At 36.6% G+C, this 21,373-nt stretch overlaps 1 protein-coding gene across 1 annotated transcript; it reads right to left on the reverse strand.

Annotated features, from left to right (window-relative positions):
• Window positions 1–5,531: 5,531 nt before the first annotated feature.
• Window positions 5,532–6,491, reverse strand: LOC121172325 (olfactory receptor 10AG1-like). The gene has a single exon (XM_041004180.1). The coding sequence runs from the start codon at window positions 6,471–6,473 to the stop codon at window positions 5,532–5,534; it is 942 nt and encodes a 313-aa protein (XP_040860114.1). The 5' UTR covers window positions 6,474–6,491.
• Window positions 6,492–21,373: the final 14,882 nt, after the last annotated feature.

The following is a 21,373-nucleotide window of genomic DNA, read 5'->3' on the forward strand; positions in this document are numbered from 1 at the left end:
CATACCTGGAGATCTAGGACCTTCAACATTTATCAAATATTCAGCTTCAGGAATCATAATAAAAGCAATAAATATAAATTTTCATGCTATAAATATAAAATTTGAACCATCATATTTCTCTGTGTGTTTAGTATTTTCTATGTAATAATTTTTGGAGTTTTATGGTTTTCTGAAAAATGTCCTTACTAGCCATAGAAAAAGCATTTTAACATAAAAATTCTCATACATACTCTTAATTTGGATGAAGTTTCTGTTTTCCCATTCATCAGCAAACAGCATCTATCTACTAAAAACAACAAATTCTCTCTAATTAGAGCTACCCTGATGTTTTTCTTTAAGCTATATGTATTGCATTCATATACGGCACCTTAATATATCTTTAGTTGCTTCCTTATTCTAATTTGTTTCTTTACACACAGTGGCCAGTTGTTTTGCCAATTGTACACTCTGGAATTCAGGTCCCTTGGCTATCAACCTCCACCATCCCCATCCTGCCTTTCACACTCCCCAGTGGAATCCACAACCTAGCTGGGACATCCCCTAAGCTTACCATCCAGGCCTGTTCTTCTGCACTTGCCAGTGATCTAAGGTTGGCCTGGCCTTGCCTCATCCACCCCCTTCTAAAGTCACCCCACATGCATGTGGACAGTTCAAACTACCAAGCCTATTTTGGCCAAAACCCAGGCCTGAGTCGCATGCTCACAGGCAAGAGCCATGGCCAGTTCTAGGAGTTGCCCTAGTTCCCCCACCAGACTCATTGCAAGCTTCAGACCTCACACATGCCAGTGGGTGCTAGGCCCTTACTGGAAATAGGCTGCCCCTCTGTCCTGCATATGTATAAGTGGTGGATTTGTGGCCTGGCCTGCCCCACACCATATTCTTGGGTGCATCTGTGGATGCTGCAGTGTGGAGCAACCCTGCCTGTACCCAACTGTATTACCCGAGTGTCGGTGGTTCCATGGTGATGCCTAGCTCAGGCTCTCACTATCCACAGCTCCAAGCAAACAGTTGAAATTGCACATCAAAGGGATGGGACCACACATCTCCCACAGAATCTGCCTCCAGACCCAACCCAGTTCTCCTGGTTGCGGTTTATGCCATCGGCCACCCTAGCATTACCTGTCCCTTGTTCAGCAATTTTGAGTTCTGTGATCTAGCCCTGCCAGGTAGGCCCCCCCCCCCAGACTTAGCTTTAGTGTGCTCCAGTGAGTGGTTTCCAGCATTGGTCATTATGAACTACTCCGGTTCTGCTATCACTCTGGGGTTGCTATGTCAGTCTATACCTAAAGATCTATGTGTTCCCCCCTCCAGGTCCCACTACCAGGAGGCCCACATGCTAATGGCTCTCAGACCACCCGATCTGAGCCCTGCCACCTAGGAGCTCAGAGACAGAGCTAGCTAGTTCCCTCCAGCTCGAAGCAGCTGGCAGGCCAGTCAGTGCAGGCCTTCAGACCCAAGCCCTGCCCCCAGGGGATACCAGCCCACCCCTTCTGAGCACAAGGTGAGCCAAATGGGCCAAGGCTTCCTTCCAGACCTGAGCCACACCCAGGTATAATCGGACCCACCTGGTTCCAATCCCATAACTGGCCAAGGGGCTAATACTTTATTTTAGAAAGTCTTTCACCAAGTGTAATTGTGTGATTAGTCACTTAAAAAAACCAAAATTTCTTTCATATAGTAATTTTTATTATTCTGAAAACCTTCATTTTTTGTAACCTGCTAGGTTGTTCTAATTTAGTGTGCTGAGAATTAAAAGGTAAATATAGAATTTGTAAGCAAATTCAAGAATTTAAAAAAAAGGATTAGGTACTTCATTTCTGACAGGTGTCGTTCTTGTTTTCAGAACAAGGGCCAGAGAACTAAGGTGCCTGTTTAAGATCACAAACATTGTGTTGGTGTAACACACCTTTTTAAAAGGTAAGTATTACCTATCTCTTTACACTGTCCCGTTAAGAATCACTAATGTGTGTATTGGCTCACTTGATGGTGTCCATTAAAATCAGCACCTATTTTTCACTCCTTCCTTCTTCGTCCTCCTCTGATTGGATAATTTCAGATAATTTGTCTCCAACTTCTTGGGTTTCTTTCCATGCAGTGTATAAGGAAAATTGCTGTTTTTTTTTTTTTTAATTCATTCATCATATAGGTTGGCATTAGATTTTCTACTAGGTTATTTTTGTGGTCTTCTATGACTTCTCTTGGTCAACCTCGTTTTACTCATGTATTGCTTTTCTGGCATTGTTGAATAGTCTGTTTTCTTATGTATAGCAATTAGATTTACATTTTTTCTTACTTCATATTTCTCCATTTGGTAGAATTCTTTACAGAAAAAATATTACTATTCTTTGGTAATGCCATCTTTGTTTTAGGAAAAATAATCTCTTTGAGCTACATAAACTGAATTTTATGAGAAATGTCTTTTCCCTGTGCATGCAAGTAAAGGTGATTTTAGAGTGGGTGCCATGACCTAACAAGGTGTCCTTATCTAACCAGAAGGTAGCGGTGTAATCTGCATACAGGTCCACCATTTGAGGTTAGCATTAGCAAAGACCACAGGTTATGAAATTCCCTAATGACAATACACGATATTGTAGATCTTGGTTGTAAATGATCATGTAGTTTCCAGCTTTCCCCATGTACACACCAGACTGAAGGCATGATTGAGAGCTAAGACTAAAATATGGGTGCTAGTATTGGTGAATGGGCTTGTTTACATTAGGGTTGTGTTTAATGTTGTATACTCTATGAGTTTCCAAAGAAGAAGAATGACATATGCTCGTTGTTACAGCATCATCCACCACAGGTTTTCTGTCTTAGAGTTTCTCTGTGTTGTGATCATCCATTCTTGCCTGTCCTCAGTCCTCGATAATCTTGTCCTCCTGCAACTTATCCCATTTTGACCATTATATAATGAGTCATATAATATGTAGCATATTTAATTCATTTCTTTGAACATTTCTTCACATACACACAGAGACATACACAGCTTCTTAAAACTTTATAGTTCCCTTTCCTTAGCACTGAGCAACATTGTGTTATTTGCATACCCTATATTTATTCAAGAATAAAAAATATTTTGGTGGATTCTAAGTTTCTGACAATTAAAATGGAACTACCACACATATCCATGTAGAGTTTTTAAAGAGATTTATTTATTTAACCAAAATGCAGAGTTACAAAATAGGCCAAGACAGATTCCTCATCCACTGGATCACTTCCCAAATGTTTACAAAAGCTGGATCTGTTTGAATCCAGGAGCCAGGGATTTCTTTCTGGTCTCTTTCATTGGTGCAGTGGGCCACACATTTTTAGTGACCATAGACACACTAATGAAAGTGTGTCTTATTTGTATTTAATTGTCAGAATACTTTCTTAACTGATTTTTATTTTTTATGTATATCAACAGGTTGCTCATCTTGTTTGCTCATATCATGCCAAGCAATTATTTGTTATTTTTAAATTCTTATCATAATTTGAGATTATGCAAAGATATGGCACTATGCATTTAATACATTTATATATGTTTATATATATGCTAATGTAACACTATCATTCATACATATATATACACACACACATATATTTGAATCAGATCATTTTTTAAAATTGGAATGTACATTTCATTACTATTTATCTTAAGAATCTTTAACTGAATTTTACTCTTCAAAGAGGCACCCCTAAACACCAATATGGTAATTTTAGTAAATGAGACACTTATAGGGTGAGTATTTATTATAAAGTCATAAGGGTAGACACCTAGTTCAAATGACTAGAGTCCTTAGTAAGCAAAAAAAGGGTACCTTGTTATGCATTTGCAGAAGATAGGGCATTTGAAGACACAGAAAGAACCCAGAAACCTACAAGGAAAGGAATGGGTTCTCAGGAGAAAACAAACCTGCCTACCCTTTGATGAGTCCAAGTTCTGGGACTCTGAGAACTAGGTATCTGTGATGTAATCTGTTCAGTAGGCTGTATTCGTCTGTACAACTTTGGCAAGACAATACACTTTTATGTGAAGATACACTATTTTGAAAGCCAAAGAGAGAAAGAAACGTCTCCAGTTTATTATCGGTGTACCTGCAGCGGTGCTGGCCATGTTGAAGCTAGGAGATAGGAAATCAATTTAGATCGGCCATGTTTGTAGGAAGGACACAATTATTTTAGCACTCATCTACTTCTTCCAGGAACGCACATAGCAGGAACCTGCAGTCAGGAGTGGAGCAGGAACCTGATCCAAGGCCCTTCAGTTTGGGACAAGGGCACTTCAAGCATTCTCTTAACTGTTACATTGACTATTATCTGTCTTCATTGTCTGGCCTTTGTAGTTTCTCATGATGCAATCGAAGCTGAACAACGCAGCACAAAAAATACCGGTGAATTTTAAATGCATGAAATGCTAAGAGATAGAATGGTATTGTGGCTTCGTGATTTAAGCCACACCCTGCAATCCTGATATGCCATGTAAGGAGCAATTTGAGGTTTGACTGCTCCATTTCCAATCCAGCTCCCTGCTAATGTACCTGCTAAAGCGTGGAAGTCCTCAGTTCGTGGTCCCCTGCAATCCATGTGGAAGACCAGATGAAGCCCGCCCCAGCACTCACAAACATTTGTGAAGTGAACCAATGGATTGTGTCCCTCCATTCCTCTCTGTAGCTTTGACATCCAGATATATATGTAAAACTAAAAGAATTTGATAGTATACTGTACTATAAATACTATATTGTAAAAAATCAGCAAATAGAAACTTAGTTCTTTCAAAATATAAATAAATATTTAGGGCCTGGCACGATGGCATAATGGTTAAGGTCCTCAACTTGAATGTGCTGGAATCCCATATGGGCGCCGGTTCTAATCCCAGCAGCCCCACTTCCCACCCAGCTCCCTGTTTGTGGCCTGGGAAAGCAGTCATAGACAGTCCAAAGCCTTGGGACCCTGCACCCGCGTGAGAGATCCAGAAAGAAGTTCCTGGCTTCTGGCTTCGGACTGGCGCAGCACCAGCCGTTGTGGTCACTTAGGGAGTGAATCGTCGGATGGAAGATCTTCCTCTCTGTCTCTCCTCCTCTCTGTACATCTGCCTTTCCAATAAAATAAATAAATATTCAAATATATATGTGTACATATATTTCAATTTAGTTAATTTTCGTTTACCTTTTTATATATCATTCTTAACATGAATTTATCATTTTACGTATAATCTTTATACACTGGAGCATTAATTTCTGTGTGATATTTACTTATTAATGACTACATAATCTAAAGTGTTTTGACTTGTTATTGGAAAAGGAAAGCATAACTTCCAGAAAATCATCAACTTAGAGGATTCTCCTTAATATGCTATTTCACATGAAGAGATGTATGCTAGATATAAACATTTTTAGCTCCCACAATTGTCATAAATGAGAGGAGACAAAGAATTATATGAAAACTGCATCATTAAACTCTTGACATGTTTAGAAGATGACTGAGGCAGACTTCAGTTACAGATACATACAAAGTAAACATTTAACATTCTTTCATTTGCTTTCATTGTATTACAATGCCAACAATCTGGGAAGGAATTTCCTAAGGGCTTCAGTAACGTCTTTATTCCGCAGGCTGTATATCACAGGATTAAACATCGGAGTCAAAATAGTGTAGAAAAGAGAGAGAAGTTTGTCTGTTCCTTCATACTCATTGGATTTGGTTTTTAAATAGCTGATTGTGGCTGATCCATAGAATAAAAAAACAACTATGAGGTGGGAAGAACATGTTGAAAAAGCTTTGCTCCTTCCTGTGTTTGATGACAATTTTAGGATAGTGGAAATAATTCTGCTGTAGGACCCAAGGATCAGCACGAAAGGGACAGTGACAAAGAGCACAGCAAATACATAGACGACCAACTCGTTCACAAAGGTGTCTCCACAGGCCAGCTTCAGCATTGGAGGGATGTCACAGAAGAAGTGGTTGATTTGGTTCGATTTGCAAAAGGGCAGAGAGAAAATTTGGAACGTCTGCCCCACCTGCACTGGGACTCCACTGATCCAGGAGCCCACCACCAGTCGAATACAGAACTCGTGGTTCATGACTAAGGGGTAGTGCAGAGGGTTGCAAATGGCCACATAGCGGTCATAGGCCATCACAGCCAGCAGGAAACACTCAGTGGCTCCCAGGATAAGGAAGAAGCACATTTGTAATGCACAAGAAAAAAAAGAAATAGTTCCTTTCTGAGTCCAGAGATCCACAAGCATTCTAGGAAGGGTGACAGATACGTAACAAATTTCTAGGAAAGAAAAATTGCTGATAAAAAAATACATGGGGGTATGGAGTGTTGGGTCTACTCTGGTTACTAGAATTATGATGCCATTCCCCATTAGGATAATCACAAATATGACTAAGAATATTCCAAAGAGAAGCCAGTGAAATTTGGGGGCATCAGAAAAGCCCAAGAGAACAAATTCCATCATTGTAGTGAGATTTCTTTCTGTGATTTTCATGTTGCTTTCTTGCTCTAGATTTAAACTGGATTGTGCTTTTAGCTCTTATAACTAAAGTGGGACTCAGGCTTTTCTTTATTAGTTTGTCTTTCCTTTCTGTTACTTTCTCACAATTTTGTCGTCTGGTTCTTAGAGACTTGATGTGAAAATGAGAACACTGAATTTACCTGCAGGAGAAACATGAATTAGTAAAATGCTTAATTAATTGATCATGTCAGATTCGGGTTTCAGTTATATCAATAAGTTACGTATAGTGGTTCACATTTATTTAATTTATGATACCTTATGGCTAATGTAGATGAGCAATCCATGCAAATCAAATGTCAATCACTTTTCTCTATCTCATTTTTTTTTTTTACATTTAGGATTTATCTTTACATTTTTTACATTTAGGACGTTTTTTTTTAACTCAAAAAACTCCCGCTTTGGAAAATATTATCTCTCTTGTCAAATATAATTTGAACCTTAAGTCTCAAATGTTTAAAGTATTTTTTAAAAATGTATAGATATGCATGTATTTATCAAACAGTTGTATTGTGTATGATTTAGTTTTACTGAGGAAGTAAGGGTCCACACATATGATATATTCTTACATTATTTTATCATCTCTTTAAACAAGTATTTAATCATCTCTAATAATTACATTACTAATACATATACTCATGTTTAAAAATTATTCTCCTGAAACTTGAAGATGCATAATCTGTTGAATATGACATGGTTTATATCCTATTATATATAAACATTCATATTTATCTTGTCCTTGTTAGAAATTGAGTTGTAACATTTATGCAAATTTCAAAAGCCACCTCTCAATTTCTTTTCTATATTTCCTCCGTAATAAAGAAAATCCTGAATTAAATCATCATGAAATGCAAAATGTACATCTCTTCAGTCACATTGTATATTTCAATTTATATAATCATACATGTAAAATAAGCCATCAAATACTTTTTAAAAAAATTTGTTTGAAAAATATCATCTCTCCTAAGATCCGGTATTTTTCATTCCACATCATCTCTCACTCTTGTTAACAGATTATTCTATTTTAGTTTTCATGACAAAATGAGCAGAATCCAACATAGATTTTCTTCTGTCTTGTGAATAAGAGATCTTTGTTTATTGCCGTTCTGAAAGCTGAATGTGCAAGATGAAGATACCCCAGATTTGGTGCCTGGGAGACCTGGTTCATAGATGGTGCCTTTTTTTTTTTTAAGTACCTTATTCATGTAAAGTGAACAGATTTCCCATATTTCACTATGACATTTTAGGAGTGTAGTGCAACTTTCTACTCCACCCACTCCCTCCTCCTTCCTTCATACTCAGAATAATAATAATAATAATAATGATAATGATAATGATAATGATAATGATAATAAACTGGACTGTCTGGGGAAATGAGGTTGTCGTATGGAGAACCATTTGTGGTTAAAGTCTTTGTGTGGACTCTTGAGGCACAGTGGCTTTTTTTTTCTATATCCTAGGTGTTGAATTTTTTTTAACCCATTTCAGTGTTAAGTTTGTGATTGAAAAGTGAACAGAAAGCATGCCATTGTAAAAACTAACTGATTTACTAGCTAACTAACTAAGCAAATGATGCTTCATATGAACTAATCTTCCAGTTTACCATTAAGGACATGCTTCTTTCTCAACTTCATTGTTTTCCTTACATGCTTGATTAATTAGAATACATATTCTTTATTCTACAATGTTCCTTCTGCTCTCAGCCAACCATTCATACAGCCTGATTTTTCTGATTCTCGCTTTAATTCTATCAAGCTCTCTCCAGTTCTCCAATGTTGATGCAAATAGTTCTGAGTTAGCATTAAAGTCACAGAGGGAATTGATTATTTTATCATTTGTTCACTTTGAGGGCCAATAAATATCAACTTTCTGAACCACACGAGTCACTGTTCACCATAATAGTAAAGTACATTCTTTCTCCTTTTGTTTATTCTCAAATTCTTAGTTTCACCTACTCTCCTTACTGACATGAATCAGATAACCTTGTTTCATAACATTCATTCTTTACAGAAAAACTGAAGTGAATATTTAAAAACTGAAAACCTCCTACCTTTAATGCTCATGTAAAACAATTTCCATGTCTTTTCCTGTATTTGATAAATTTCAAATTCTTTCTCATGGATTGTAAACTGCTGAGTATTTGACAATTGGACATGGTTCTAACCTCTACACTGCCACTCCCAACTTGCACAATCTTATGATCTTTCTTCTAGCTGAAATGTTTTCTGTGTGTGTACCCTCTCTAACAACATTCATCAGAGAAGCCATCACATGTGCATTGCATTAGTAACTGGATAGTGTTAATGCCAGTGTATGGAGAGTTTATTAAAAGCTTTTTCATTGTTTTATATGGAATAAATCCACCATATTCCTATTTTCCATTAAGTGTAAGGAAGATGAGATCCAATACGATCAGATTTCTCCAGATTCAGAGTTCCTGCTCTATATTATTTTTTCTTTCAGTATTTTTATTCTGAAATGGAAAAAATTACTTAATTTCCCTCCTTCTTGTTATTCAGGAAGGTTATTGAATGTATCTGCTTACTACTTCTTTGGAAGAAATAGATCAAAACTAATATTTATTAAGCTGATTTTGTACCCTACTCTGTGATTTTATTGTATCTTGCATTAAAATTATGTACTTAAGATGTTGAAAACATATCATTATCTTCTGAAATAGCTTGTTATTTTAAATTAATGTGATGCTTTTAAATTTTTGTGTTCTTCTACATTTTACAATTGTGTCTTGTCTTCCTTCTGTTTCCTATTGATACCAATAGCTCCGTTCTAAATATCTTTTCACTGAACTCTGCTTCTGTTTGGTAAGCAAAGGACTCCTACAGAATCATGCCAGAAAGTAATAGAAGGCTAAAAAATCAGGCATGTCACATATAAGCAGGTATATGCTACTTTACACACCTAAGCAATGCCCTCTAGCTGTTTATAAATGTACATGAACCACAAAAGGGTTACAACTTGTTGTAAGATTAAAGAACATCAAAAACACACACACAAAAAATGAAAATTGCAACTCAATTAAATATCAGATTAATCACCTTCTGTTAGCCCTCTTCCACTAAATGCAGCTTGTAGGTTAATGTGGACTTTGAAATTTAATACCAGGTCCCATTCCAGAAAGAGCCCTCAGGGCTGCTGACTATTCACTTATCAATCATACGTTTAATATTTCAAGTTATGAATCATTTACACAAAAATCTACTCTAGGGCCCGGCGCAGTGGCACAAGTGGTTAAGGTCCTCGCCTTGCACGCCCAGGATCCCATATGGGCACCGGTTCTATCCCAGCAGCCTCGCTTCCCATCCAGCTCCCTGCCTGTGGCCCGGGAAAGCAGTCGAGGACAGCCCAAAGCTTTGGGACCCAGCACCCGCGTGGGAGACCCGGAAGAGGCTCCTGGCTTCAGACCGGCATAGCATTGGACGTTGTGCTAACTTAGGGAATGAATCATCGGACGGAAGATCTTCCTCTCTGTCTCTCCTCTCTGTATATCCGCCTTTCCAATAAAAAAATAATAATAAAAATAAATCTTTAAAAAAATCTACTCTAACCTTATTCCATATATAACCAAGAATTGACTGTAAGGTATAAATTACAATGAAGATTGGTTGTTTTCTAGGAAACAGGATAATTATAGGTATAATGATAATGTAGAAGCAAAATTATTGCCTTTAAAATCAGAATATTATATTAAATCCTTGATGAATTTTAATCCCCTTCTTTCTACATTTTACTGTTGCCATTCTCAATAACATTTGGATCTTATGGAGCTGTACTACATAATACAATGTAAGCAACAATAATAATAATAAAAAAAAAAACATTTGGATCTTTTACTCTTTTATAAACCATGGGAAAGATAAAAATAATCAAAAATAGTTTAGCAAGTATAATAAAAGAATATCTTCATGTCCTGGTATTATTATAGTCTTATTTTATTTGAGTCACATGGAGATTATAAAACATGAAGTGAAAATTTTGATCCAAATAAATTTCACCAGCAATTCATAAACCAGGAAGAAAGGACTGCTTCTTATTTTCCCTCCTAGAAGAAAATTTGCAACTTACTGGTTTAAGGACCTTGTTTCTCATAAGAATCACGTGGTTTATAACAAAAAGATCACATCACATTAACTCATCTGTTCTGAGATGCATTGTTTGGTAACACTCTTGTTCAGAGACTATCTCAAAAAGAATAATTGTAAACAGTATTATTGTTAACTAAAAGAGAAATCACAGAATATATACTTGAGATCAATGATTTAAAAATATGTCAGAGGCTGGCATTTTTGCATAACAGGTTCAGCATCAACTTACAAGGCTAACATGCCATACCAAAGTGCTGGTCCCTGTCCTAGTCTCTCTGCTTGTGATCCAGCTAATACACCAGAGAGGGAACAGTCAAGGTACATGGGACCCTGTCATCCATCTGGGAAACCATGATGGAAAGTTTGGCTTTCTGCTTCCCCCCAACTTAACTCACAGCTTTTGCAGAGATCTACGGAGCAAGCAAGTATATTGTAATTATTTAGACAGTAAACCTGTAGGTGGAAATTTCTCTCTCTCTGTTTCTCTCTCTCTCTGCATCTCTCTCTACCACACACATACATACTCTCTTAAGCTTTCTTGCTGTTTTTCCTTTAAAAATAAACATACATTTACATATCCATATATATGATATATCTTTAAAACTATATTCGTTAATTTAACTTCTTAAGTCAGGAAGTGCCTTAAATTATGACTGCATTTTCAGACTAAAATATTTAAAATTTCAGAGTTTGAAATTATCTAAATATTACCCATGAATGAATAAGCATTACTAACAGAATTAGCATAACTCTAAATCAGATGAAATGCCTATATAACAAGAGTTTACCTTTTGAGTTTTGCTAATATTATTTCTTTCTCATTGAAGTTTTTATGTTTTCAAAATACTTAAATAGACTAGTACCTATAACACTGTAAACAAGGACTCAATTTGCTTCCCAAACAGCAATTGCTCTTTATTGAACATATAGCTACTTTTTCCTGTGGGGATATGTCTTTTCCCTTGTCACACGTAAGTTGTTAGATGACTGTTTCATTTTGGAATTAATTTGGCATGTTTTTCCAAGCTGTCTTTCCTCTAGTTTCTTTATGGGATATAACTCCATGAACTGTCCTTTCCTTAAACATATAGAACTTGCAGGTCATGGAAGAAGATATATTCTTAATTGTGCTATATTAACTAGAGTAAAATGTTCAAATTCTCTGTCTAATTATTCCTTTATTTTGCATATTCCTTTATTTTTGTCTGATTGAGAGAGAGAGAGGCTGAGACAGACAAGATCTCCAAACCTGCAATAACAGTGGTTTGGTGAGCCAGGAACCTAGAATTCACGTTAGGCACCCCGAACAGCATGGAACCCACATACTTAGCATGGAACCCACATACTTAGGTCATGACTGTTGTCACCTAGTGTGGTATTGACAGAGAATGAAATTGGATGTAGAGGCAAAATTCAATACTTAATACTCTGATACAGAATATGACTATCCAAAGAAGGATTAGCAATAGTATCTGGTGGTTTCTCATTGTCTCCTATACTTCTTCTGAATGCCATTTGTGGAAAGGAGTGTCTCTAATTAACATCATCTGAACATGGTGGGCTTGCTATTTATTTTTTAAAATTATTTCTCCTTCTTCTTTTTCTTCTTCTTATCATCATCATCATCATCATCATCATTTTATGATACAGTTCCATGGACCCTGGGATTTCTCTTTCCCCATCCCCAATCTCCTCCCCTCTTTCTCAGTTCCCTGATATTATGACTATAGTATAGTTCTTCATACACAGTCATATGTCCATCATTCCAGGCATGAACAATGGCAGAGAGTACAGCATCATATTGTCAGGATAGAGTAAATAGTTTCATTGAGAGTTCATCTTTGGTCTAGAAGTAGAGATGCATAATGTATTGTATCCTCACATCTGGATAGTCTCCATTACACAGTTATTATACATCCCCTTAAAAGAAAAACCACAATACAACATAAACAACAGGAAAAAAAACATAAATTTATAACACCATGAAGTTAAATAGCATGCTATTAGATATGAGAGTCTCCATTACACAGTTATTATACAACCCCTTAAATGAAAAGCCACAAAATAGTTATTTAATCTTTAAGAAATATTAGTCTGCTGTGTAGCTGCAGGCATTTGTGGCATCGGTATAACTATTAGAATAATAAAGGTAATTCTTTGTGATAATTAAAACATTTTAGTTAAGGAACAATGTTCTTTTTTTTAAAAATTACGTTGCATTATGTGACACAGTTTCATAGGCTCTGAGATTCTCCCAACCCCTCCCCGTGCCTCCCCATTGTTGCAGTACTCCAACTTGTTGCAGTATTACGCTTCAAATTAAGTCAAGATTCTTTCTTTGCATACCTATATCAAGCATAGAGTCCAGCATCTTGTTGTCCAGATAAGTTCAACAGTTTCTTGGGGAGACCATCTCTGGTCTGAAGGTAGAGCTGGAAAAATATCATCCTGATCAATTAAAAGCCCCAGCACAACATCAACAGCAATTTATAACATTATGGAATTAATTGACATGGTATTGAGTAACCAATATGTTACAACATGCAAGTTCTTAACCACATCCTGTGACTACTTCATTGACATTTCGATTTCAATTTATATACAATGCAATACACCTTAAAATGGCTATAGGGTACTATTCAGCTGTCTCATGTCTATTTTCATTTTAGTATTTAGTGGTTTATAGGACTGGAAGATGTGCTGAGGAACCCTCTTTCTGCTTCTTCCCTAATCCTTTCATTCTTCTAGTCCACTTTCCAACAATGCTTCTATCTTTCTATCTATCTATCTATCTATCTATCTATCTATCTATCTATCTACCTATTCATTTCCTCACCTTTGGAGTAAAATTCCTTTTGTATGTACCAGCCTTAAGGATTCCTCTTTATACAAAGCAAGTGCCTTGGAGCTTCCTGCAGGTATTCCATGTGGGTGTACTTGGACTGAAGTTGAACCATCCTCCACTGTGTTCATAAGCACATTGCTGGGAGCTGAGTCAACAATCAAGCAGCACAGTCCCTAAGTTTTATGTTTTTAAATAGTGCACTCTTCCATCACTGGTCTCAGGGATAATTTTTATAAGACACATGTGGTAATGGAAATTTTTGGCTTAATCAATGGTGTGAAAGCCTGAGATTTGGCCAGTGTGATTGTGCCTTAATCACACATGTTTTGTAGCAAATACATATCTAAAATCACAACTCACCTGCAGTGAGAATTTGAGAGCAATGGGCAGCTTTTGTCAAGCCCCTTCTAGCTAGAAAGAGAATTCATAGCTTCTTACCCCAACATCTAACAGCATTTGTTCAGTGGATGAGAATCCCACAAAAATGGCCGTTTTGAAGCTGTAAAGGAGTTTCATGACCAACTCACACCATATTTATTTAGATATAATACAGGGAAACAAGATCTATCATGAGTTCCTCATACTACCACCCAGTGTACATGCTTTTCACAATGCACTACTGATACATTGATTCATTTGACCTGGAAATTAAGATGACAGTTGTCATACCGTCATCCCATGTCACAGTATTGCCATTCAAGTCTCACCTCTGCTCCTGACTCTAACTTGCTCTCGGGGCACCCCTCAAGGTACCTGGTGTTATTGTACAGATTGTCATCTCCCTCATGGGAGACCAGGACAATGTTCATTGTGGTTTGATTTAGCTGAGCTTCATCAACAGCAGAGAGGATGAAAAATGGGGAGATGACCCATCTACTGTTTCTCCCCATCTCCTCTCTCTCTCTCAATGTGTGTGCATGTGTGCATTTCTGTTTCTCCCTCAAATAAAAAAATTAACCATTTAGCAAGTATAAGTATGTAGGTTTCTTTTTGTTCTGTTGTTTGCAGCTAATATTTCATCATTTATGCATATTTACTTATTTATAAAGATTTATTTTTACTTGAAAAACAGATTTTACACAGAGTGAAGGAAATACAGAGAGAGACACAGAGAATTTCCATCCACTGGCTCATTCCCCACAGTGCTGAGCTGACCTGAACCTCGGAGCCAGGAGCATCTTTTGGGTTTCCCAGATGTGTACAGAGGCCAAGAACATAGGCTATTCTCTGCTTTTTCCCAGGCTACAAGCAGAATCTAAATCAAAAGTGGAGCTTCTGGGACACAAAACAGTGCCCATGTGGGATGCTAGCATTAGGAAGCAGAGGATTAGATTTCTACACTACTGTGTCAGTCCCATTTATGTCTATTTAAAGTGATACTCAGATGGGCAGTATATTGTTGAGTTACATACTTTTTTGGTGTCACCATGATATATTATCCATTTCTTTGGCCTCCATTTTAGCTTTTCTTTTACTTTTCTTCTTTGTGTTCTGTCACACGCTGATTGATTATATTATTCTATGTCTTCCATTTGCTTCTTCCTCTCTCCTGTTTTACATAATTTTTTTATTAACATTGCAATGATTATGCCATGGTGTTTTATACTTATAAGAGTTTGCCTAGATTTAAATTTAAATCTCTTTAAACTTCATCATATATATTTGAAGCTTACTTGCATTATTTTTTCCCATGTTTCATGTCTTATACTAGTTAAGTATAGCACTTTCATAATTTCCTTTTCCAGCAACTCATTCTGTATGCTGTTCACAGGTATTTACTTGTATTTATTATAAAATAGAATAACAAAATAGAAATTCAACAGTTTCACAAAAGCCTAAACAAGGGCTAAAAATATTAGTCAAATATCAAAATGCTCATTTTGCTTCTATACATTTTAAATTTAATATTTCTTCTTCTTATTATTATTCTATAATACAGTTCCATAAGCTTTGGAGTTTTCCTCTACCCCCTTCCCAAATTCTCCTCCCCACCACACTCTGATATTCCATTTATTATTACAATGGTATACTTCTGCATGAACAGACATGAGTCCATGGGCAATGGGCAGGCATGGGCAATGGCGGAGTCTAGCATCCTAATGTCAAGATATATTTAACTGTTTCATTGGCTGTCTATTTTTGATCTAGAAGTAGAGATACGTACTGCATCATGTCCTCACATCTGGATATGATGGATTTGATGATTTTTGTGTTTGCTTTCATTTCTTCAAAACATTTTTTTCTCATGTTAAATTCTTCACTGACTCATGGGTCATACAATACAGTAGCAGCATTTTCTTCAAGAAGGTTTTTAATTTTCTTTTTAATTTATTTAGTGACACATTAGTCATTTGGCAAGATATTATTTAACTCCATGACAATGTAAAATCAGATTTTTCCTGCTGTTGATTTTGTTTTGTAGCTTTTCATTTAAGGGGATGTACAGTAACTGTAATGGAGACTTCTATACATTTTTTTTTATCCTATACCAACTACTACTATTCTACTACTATTTTATATCAGAAAAACATAGGAAACTTTTATTTATGGAATGGGTTATTTCTCTAAGAATAGTGATTGTCAATTGAATCCATTTTCTTGATTAGGGCCCGGCGTGGTTGCCTAAAGGCTAAAGTCCTGGCTTTGAATGCACCAGGATCCCACATGGGCACCGGTTCTAATCCTGGCAGCTCCACCTCCCATCCAGCTCCCTACTTGTGGCCTGGGAAAGCAGTCAAGGACGGCCCAAGCCTTTGGGACCCTGCACCCGCGTGGAAGACCCGGAAGAAGTTCTTGGATCCTGGCTTCATCTCTCCTCCTCTCTGTATATCTGATTTTGCAATAAAAATAAATAAATATATAAAAATAATAATAATTTGATTGTTTAAAAGGCTGAGTAGTGCTCAGTGGTGTGTATAACAAGTACACATACACACATATATGCATATTTATGTATACATATACATGTAAGTTGAAGTACACTTGGGCTGGTACATATCTCAACTATTGTGAATTAAGTTACAATGTAAAACATGGTATTACAAATAATTCATATTTTAACATTACTTATCTGAGTAAATTTCCAGGAGTATGATGATGTGATGGAATGGTAGGTCTATTTTCAAATTTCTGAAGCACCTTCATACTATCTTTCATAATGATTATATTGATGTACATTTCCAGCAATAATGTTATAGGGGACCAAATCCTTACCAGTGTGTATTATTTTTTGATTTTGGTCTCATAGCCATTCTAATTCTGTTAATATGAATACTTACTGTGCTTTTTATTTGCATTTCCTTAAGGGCTAGAGTTTCTAAGCATTTTCTCATGTGTCCTTTGACCGTTTGTATGCTAGCCTTTTAAAAATTGCATGTTCGTGGGGATATCATGGTGGTTCAACAGATTAACTCACTGTCTGCTTAATGGCTCTATAACTTCCAGAACTACACAGATTAGCAAAGGTGAAAGTGAATGTTGTTGTCTGGTTCCAAATGCCACTGGAAATACTTCCAACTTTTTCCCCAATGAGTGTGATACAAATTATGGCATAAAAACTACCAATGTAGTTTTTCATACATTGTCTTCATTGTGTTGAGAAATGTTACTTCTACACCCAATTTGCTTAAGGTTTTTCTAGTGAAAGGATGGTGTCTTTTACAAAATGGTTTGTCTAGACCCGGAAGAGGCTCCTGGCTTCGAACCGGCATAGCATCAGCCATTGTGCTCGCTTGGGGAGTGAATCATCGGATGGAGGATCTTCCTCTCTGTCTCTCCTCTCTGTATATCTGCTTTTCCAATAAAAATAAATATAAATCTTTTTAAAAAGCCAAAATGGTTTGTCTGCATTTATTGAAATAATCATATGGGTTTTTTCTCTTCAACTTTGACCTTAATGATTGAATTTGAGAGGAAACCCTCCTTCTCAATTTTTATGAATAGTTTAAGTAGACATGTGATTAGTTATTTAAATGTGCAGTATGTTACATCAATGAAGTCACAGGGTCCTTTGCTTTTTAGTTGGATTGGAATGTGAGAGTCCTATTTACTGATACAGTCTCTACCTTGGTTATTATTCTGTGTTATCCTTTGTAATATGTCATGATTACAATTTTATCAATTTGCTTCTTTTTGAGTTAGTTGGGCCAATGTGACATTGATTTAATTCACATTTTCTTTTTTTTTTTTTTTTTTTATTATTGTTGCTTACATTGTATTATGTAGTACAGCTCCATAGGCGCTGGGGATTCCCCCCACCCCTCCCACACCCCTCCCCCCATGGTGGATTCCTCCACCTTGTTGCATAACCATAGATCAAGTTCAGTTGAGATTCATTGCTTGCAAACACATGCCTAGCATAAAGTTCCGTGTCCTATTGTCCAGATAAGTTCAGTGGCCTCTTGGGGAGACCTTCTATGGTCTGAAGATAGGTCTAACAGAGCTTTGTTGCATTGATATATTGGATTTTTGCTTCAAGTTTGTATTTCTTTCCAATTTAAATTCTTTTTCCTCTTACTAATTTGGGGTTCCTTTGTTCTTGTTTTCAGGTGCTTGATATATATGCATGGCTAGATCATTTCTTTGTTTTCTTTCCTGTGGAAAAACAAAGGGAGATGTCCTCAGTGGTTAGGTCCCTGTACCCCACGTGGGAGAGCTGAACGAGGATCTGAGGTCCTAGTTTCAGCTTGGCCCAGCTCTGACCATTGTTGCCATTTGCGGGAGTGAACCAGTGAGAGAAACTTCTCTCCTATCTCTTACTTTCTTCTGCTGTAACTCTGCCTTTCAAAGAAATAAATCTTTTTAAAAAGTGGATGAAACTAAATTAACAGGAGAAAAATTACATAGTTCACAAATGTGTTAATAAGCACAAAAGCACAGGAGCTGCAGAAATTTTAAACATATTTTCAACCAAAGATGCTAGGAGAGAAAAAAAAAAATCCAAGGACTGGGAGAAAATGTTTCCAAAGGCATAGCTAATAAAATATAGTTTGCCAAATGTGTTTGACCATAATGTATGCCACAGCAAGAATGAATTTAATGGAAACTCTGGGTTTCAGAAGGGGGCACAGAGGATTGTCAGCAGGCACCTATGACCTAATGATGGTGATTATGTTTTCTGACACCCCCACCTGATCAGTCATGTTATGATAAAACATCTTTAGCGACATAAGGCAATGACACACAGCTAAAAGTATACAATAATACAATTAAACCCACAATGTCTCCAAACATCCTGTTATGTGCCCACCTTTGTCCTGAAGTTTTCCTGAAGTTAGTATAAGTAATGTTTTCCTTAAGAAATGGCTTGATAATATCTTGGAACAAATGGCAATCATGGAGGTACAAAGAGTTTGTTTATCATGTGCCTCGAACTGTTACAACACCTGATATGATGTGTTTTGGTTCCTCACCACGGAAAGCATCTTTCCAAGGGAAGCAAATGTGAACCACCCCCTCCCCAAATGGCTTAAATCTCAACCTTATACTGGCATTTATATTTAGGGAAAGAAAACAGTTTATAAAAACTTCTATCTTATATTGGCACTCATATTTAGGAAAATAAAACAGTTTATATAGATAAAATGAAGTTTCTTGTAAAGGCCTTCTGTTTGTAGATTGGCTGAGTTGCCCTGATCCCTTTCACTGCCCTTTAACAAAAGATCAAAAAACAATTAAATTAACATTAAGAACAAAAAACAATTGAATCAGCACTAGGTGAAGGTGATGGTAATTAATGAATGGTTTGATTATAAGATTTAGCAAAGAATATGTTATATACTCTTATAAATTCATTTATGATCTTTTCTTTTAACTCTGTACTCAATATTTTAAGCAATATTAGTCTGTGTTTAGCAAAAATCGATTTTAAATATAAGTAAACCACTTGTCACTCTGTAACCACATGTACTGCCAACCGTGGAGTTCCTGGCTTCTGCCAGGTCACTGTAAGTTTGAGTGAGTAATAGCTTGCTGAAAATATTTTCTCTAAAGTAAAATAATAATTTTTTTTAAGATTTATTTTGTAATCATTCTTTTGTAATGAAGTAAAAATGCAATGATTGGATGTTGTGCAAAACCTTGTGATGATCTGTGTATAAATAAAGAAGGCGATTTTTCTGAGTTGTCCTTTATGAGCATCATGCCATAGTGGCCCATGCCTCCTTTGCCTCTCCTTATCTCTTCTTCTTACCACCAATCCACGCATCCTTTGCAAGCTCTCGACTCAGCCAGAGCAGGCCCCTGGCAGGACATCATGGGCACACAAGAATTATTTGTGGATAAAATAATTAATGAAGTGGAGTCAGAATTAGGAAACAGTGGGGTGAGCTACCATGTGGTGTGTGCCACTTATCCTTCTTCATACTGAGGCCCCTGACCATCCTACTGTGGCCTGTCCCTAGCCCAGGTTATGGTGAGCACTGGGAAGTGAATCAGTAATAGAAGAGCATCCAGAGCTGGAACTTCTTTCTTCTCTTTGTCTCTCTCTCTTGCTGCTGTGTCTTTCAAATAAATGAAATCAATCATTTTTTTTCTTTCTTTGAAGAGGATGAATAAATTAAATATATTTGGCCATACCTTAAAATGCTTAAAATTCTTTAACTCAGCTTTGTAAATAGATTTCTGCCTCATTCCTTAGATTAGAAAGAAAATTGTGTAGTAATTTATAGAAAGAATACTTTCAGGATGCTGATATTTCCCTCTAAAATATTAATAATAAAAAATCTTATGTTTAGAGAGGGACATGCTAATGAAAATTATTAAATAAGAAGGTATTTGAAACGGGCTTTTTTGGACCTTGAGTGGTAACCTAGTGGCTAAAGTCCTTACCTTACATGCCCTGGGATCCCACATGGGCACAGGTTCTAATCCCCACTGCTCCATTTCCCATCTAGCTCCCTGCCTGTGGCCTGGGAAAGCAGTCTAGGACAGCCCAAAGCCTTGGGACCTTGGACCCACTTGGGAGACCCGTAGGAAGCTTCTGGTGCCTCTCTTTGGATTGGCACAGCTCCAGCTGTTGTGGTCACTTGGGGAGTGAATCATTGGACAGAAGATCTTCCTCTCTGTCTTTACTCTGTGTTTTCAATAAAAATAAATAATTTTTTAAAGGCTTTTTGTAGTGGTTTTATTGCTGAATTGCTGCTTGAGTGTGTGTGTGTGTGTGTGTGTGAAAACTAAAAATATGTTGATTTCTCTTGAGATAAAATTGTAAGGAACATAATCAGAAGGTGTTTTGATGTTGAAATTTGTGTTTCCCAATGCACAAGAGATTAATTAATCATTTTTCAAAGGGATTTATTACATGCAAGTAAAAGGAAGATTTGGAACAGTCCCAATTTTGTTACCATGTGTTCATCATTTTCCTCCAGGAATATCATCTCTCATGGCACTTCCTTCTTCAGTGAGGATTGCTCTGCGTGCTCTTAACTCATAGAAAAAATGTATCAATGATTATTGATGAATCTCTTGAGGCACTCTCCACCAATGGTTATAATTATGTTTCAAAAGATGACAGCATTATCACTACAGACTTGCAAGTGAAAAAGGCATAAATGCAAAAATGTTCAGCAATAGTTGGCAATCACTTTTAGTGCCTGTCTTCTTGTGCAGTTTAATGGTTTAAAATTTATTATTCTCTTGCTTACATTTTTGCCGGAAGAATGCACTTAGTATTTTTTTATGTATTCATTAATGTCAACAGTGGTGCAAGACAAATAACACAAAGTGAATAAACAGACCCCAGTCCAATTAGGACTCAAAATTAATAATTTGCATTCTAAGGTCAAGGTTGAAGAGCAGTTTAGTAACACTTCATAATTATATGAAAGATAATGTGGCTAAATGGCACCAATTCAAGGTACTCAGGTTAAAATCTGTTGCATGCTCTGCTAGCAGAGGGAAAATAAAACATAAATATATATAAATATTTT

Source organism: Ochotona curzoniae, unplaced genomic scaffold (assembly GCF_017591425.1).
Source record: "Ochotona curzoniae isolate NIBS_2020 unplaced genomic scaffold, NIBS_Ocur_1.0 scaffold_3171, whole genome shotgun sequence".
NCBI classification, from domain to species: domain Eukaryota; kingdom Metazoa; phylum Chordata; class Mammalia; order Lagomorpha; family Ochotonidae; genus Ochotona; species Ochotona curzoniae.

Excerpts from the sequence above, each read along its gene's own strand:
- LOC121172325 (XM_041004180.1), bottom strand. The coding sequence starts at position 6,473 with ATGAAAATCACAGAAAGAAATCTCACTACAATGATGGAATTTGTTCTC.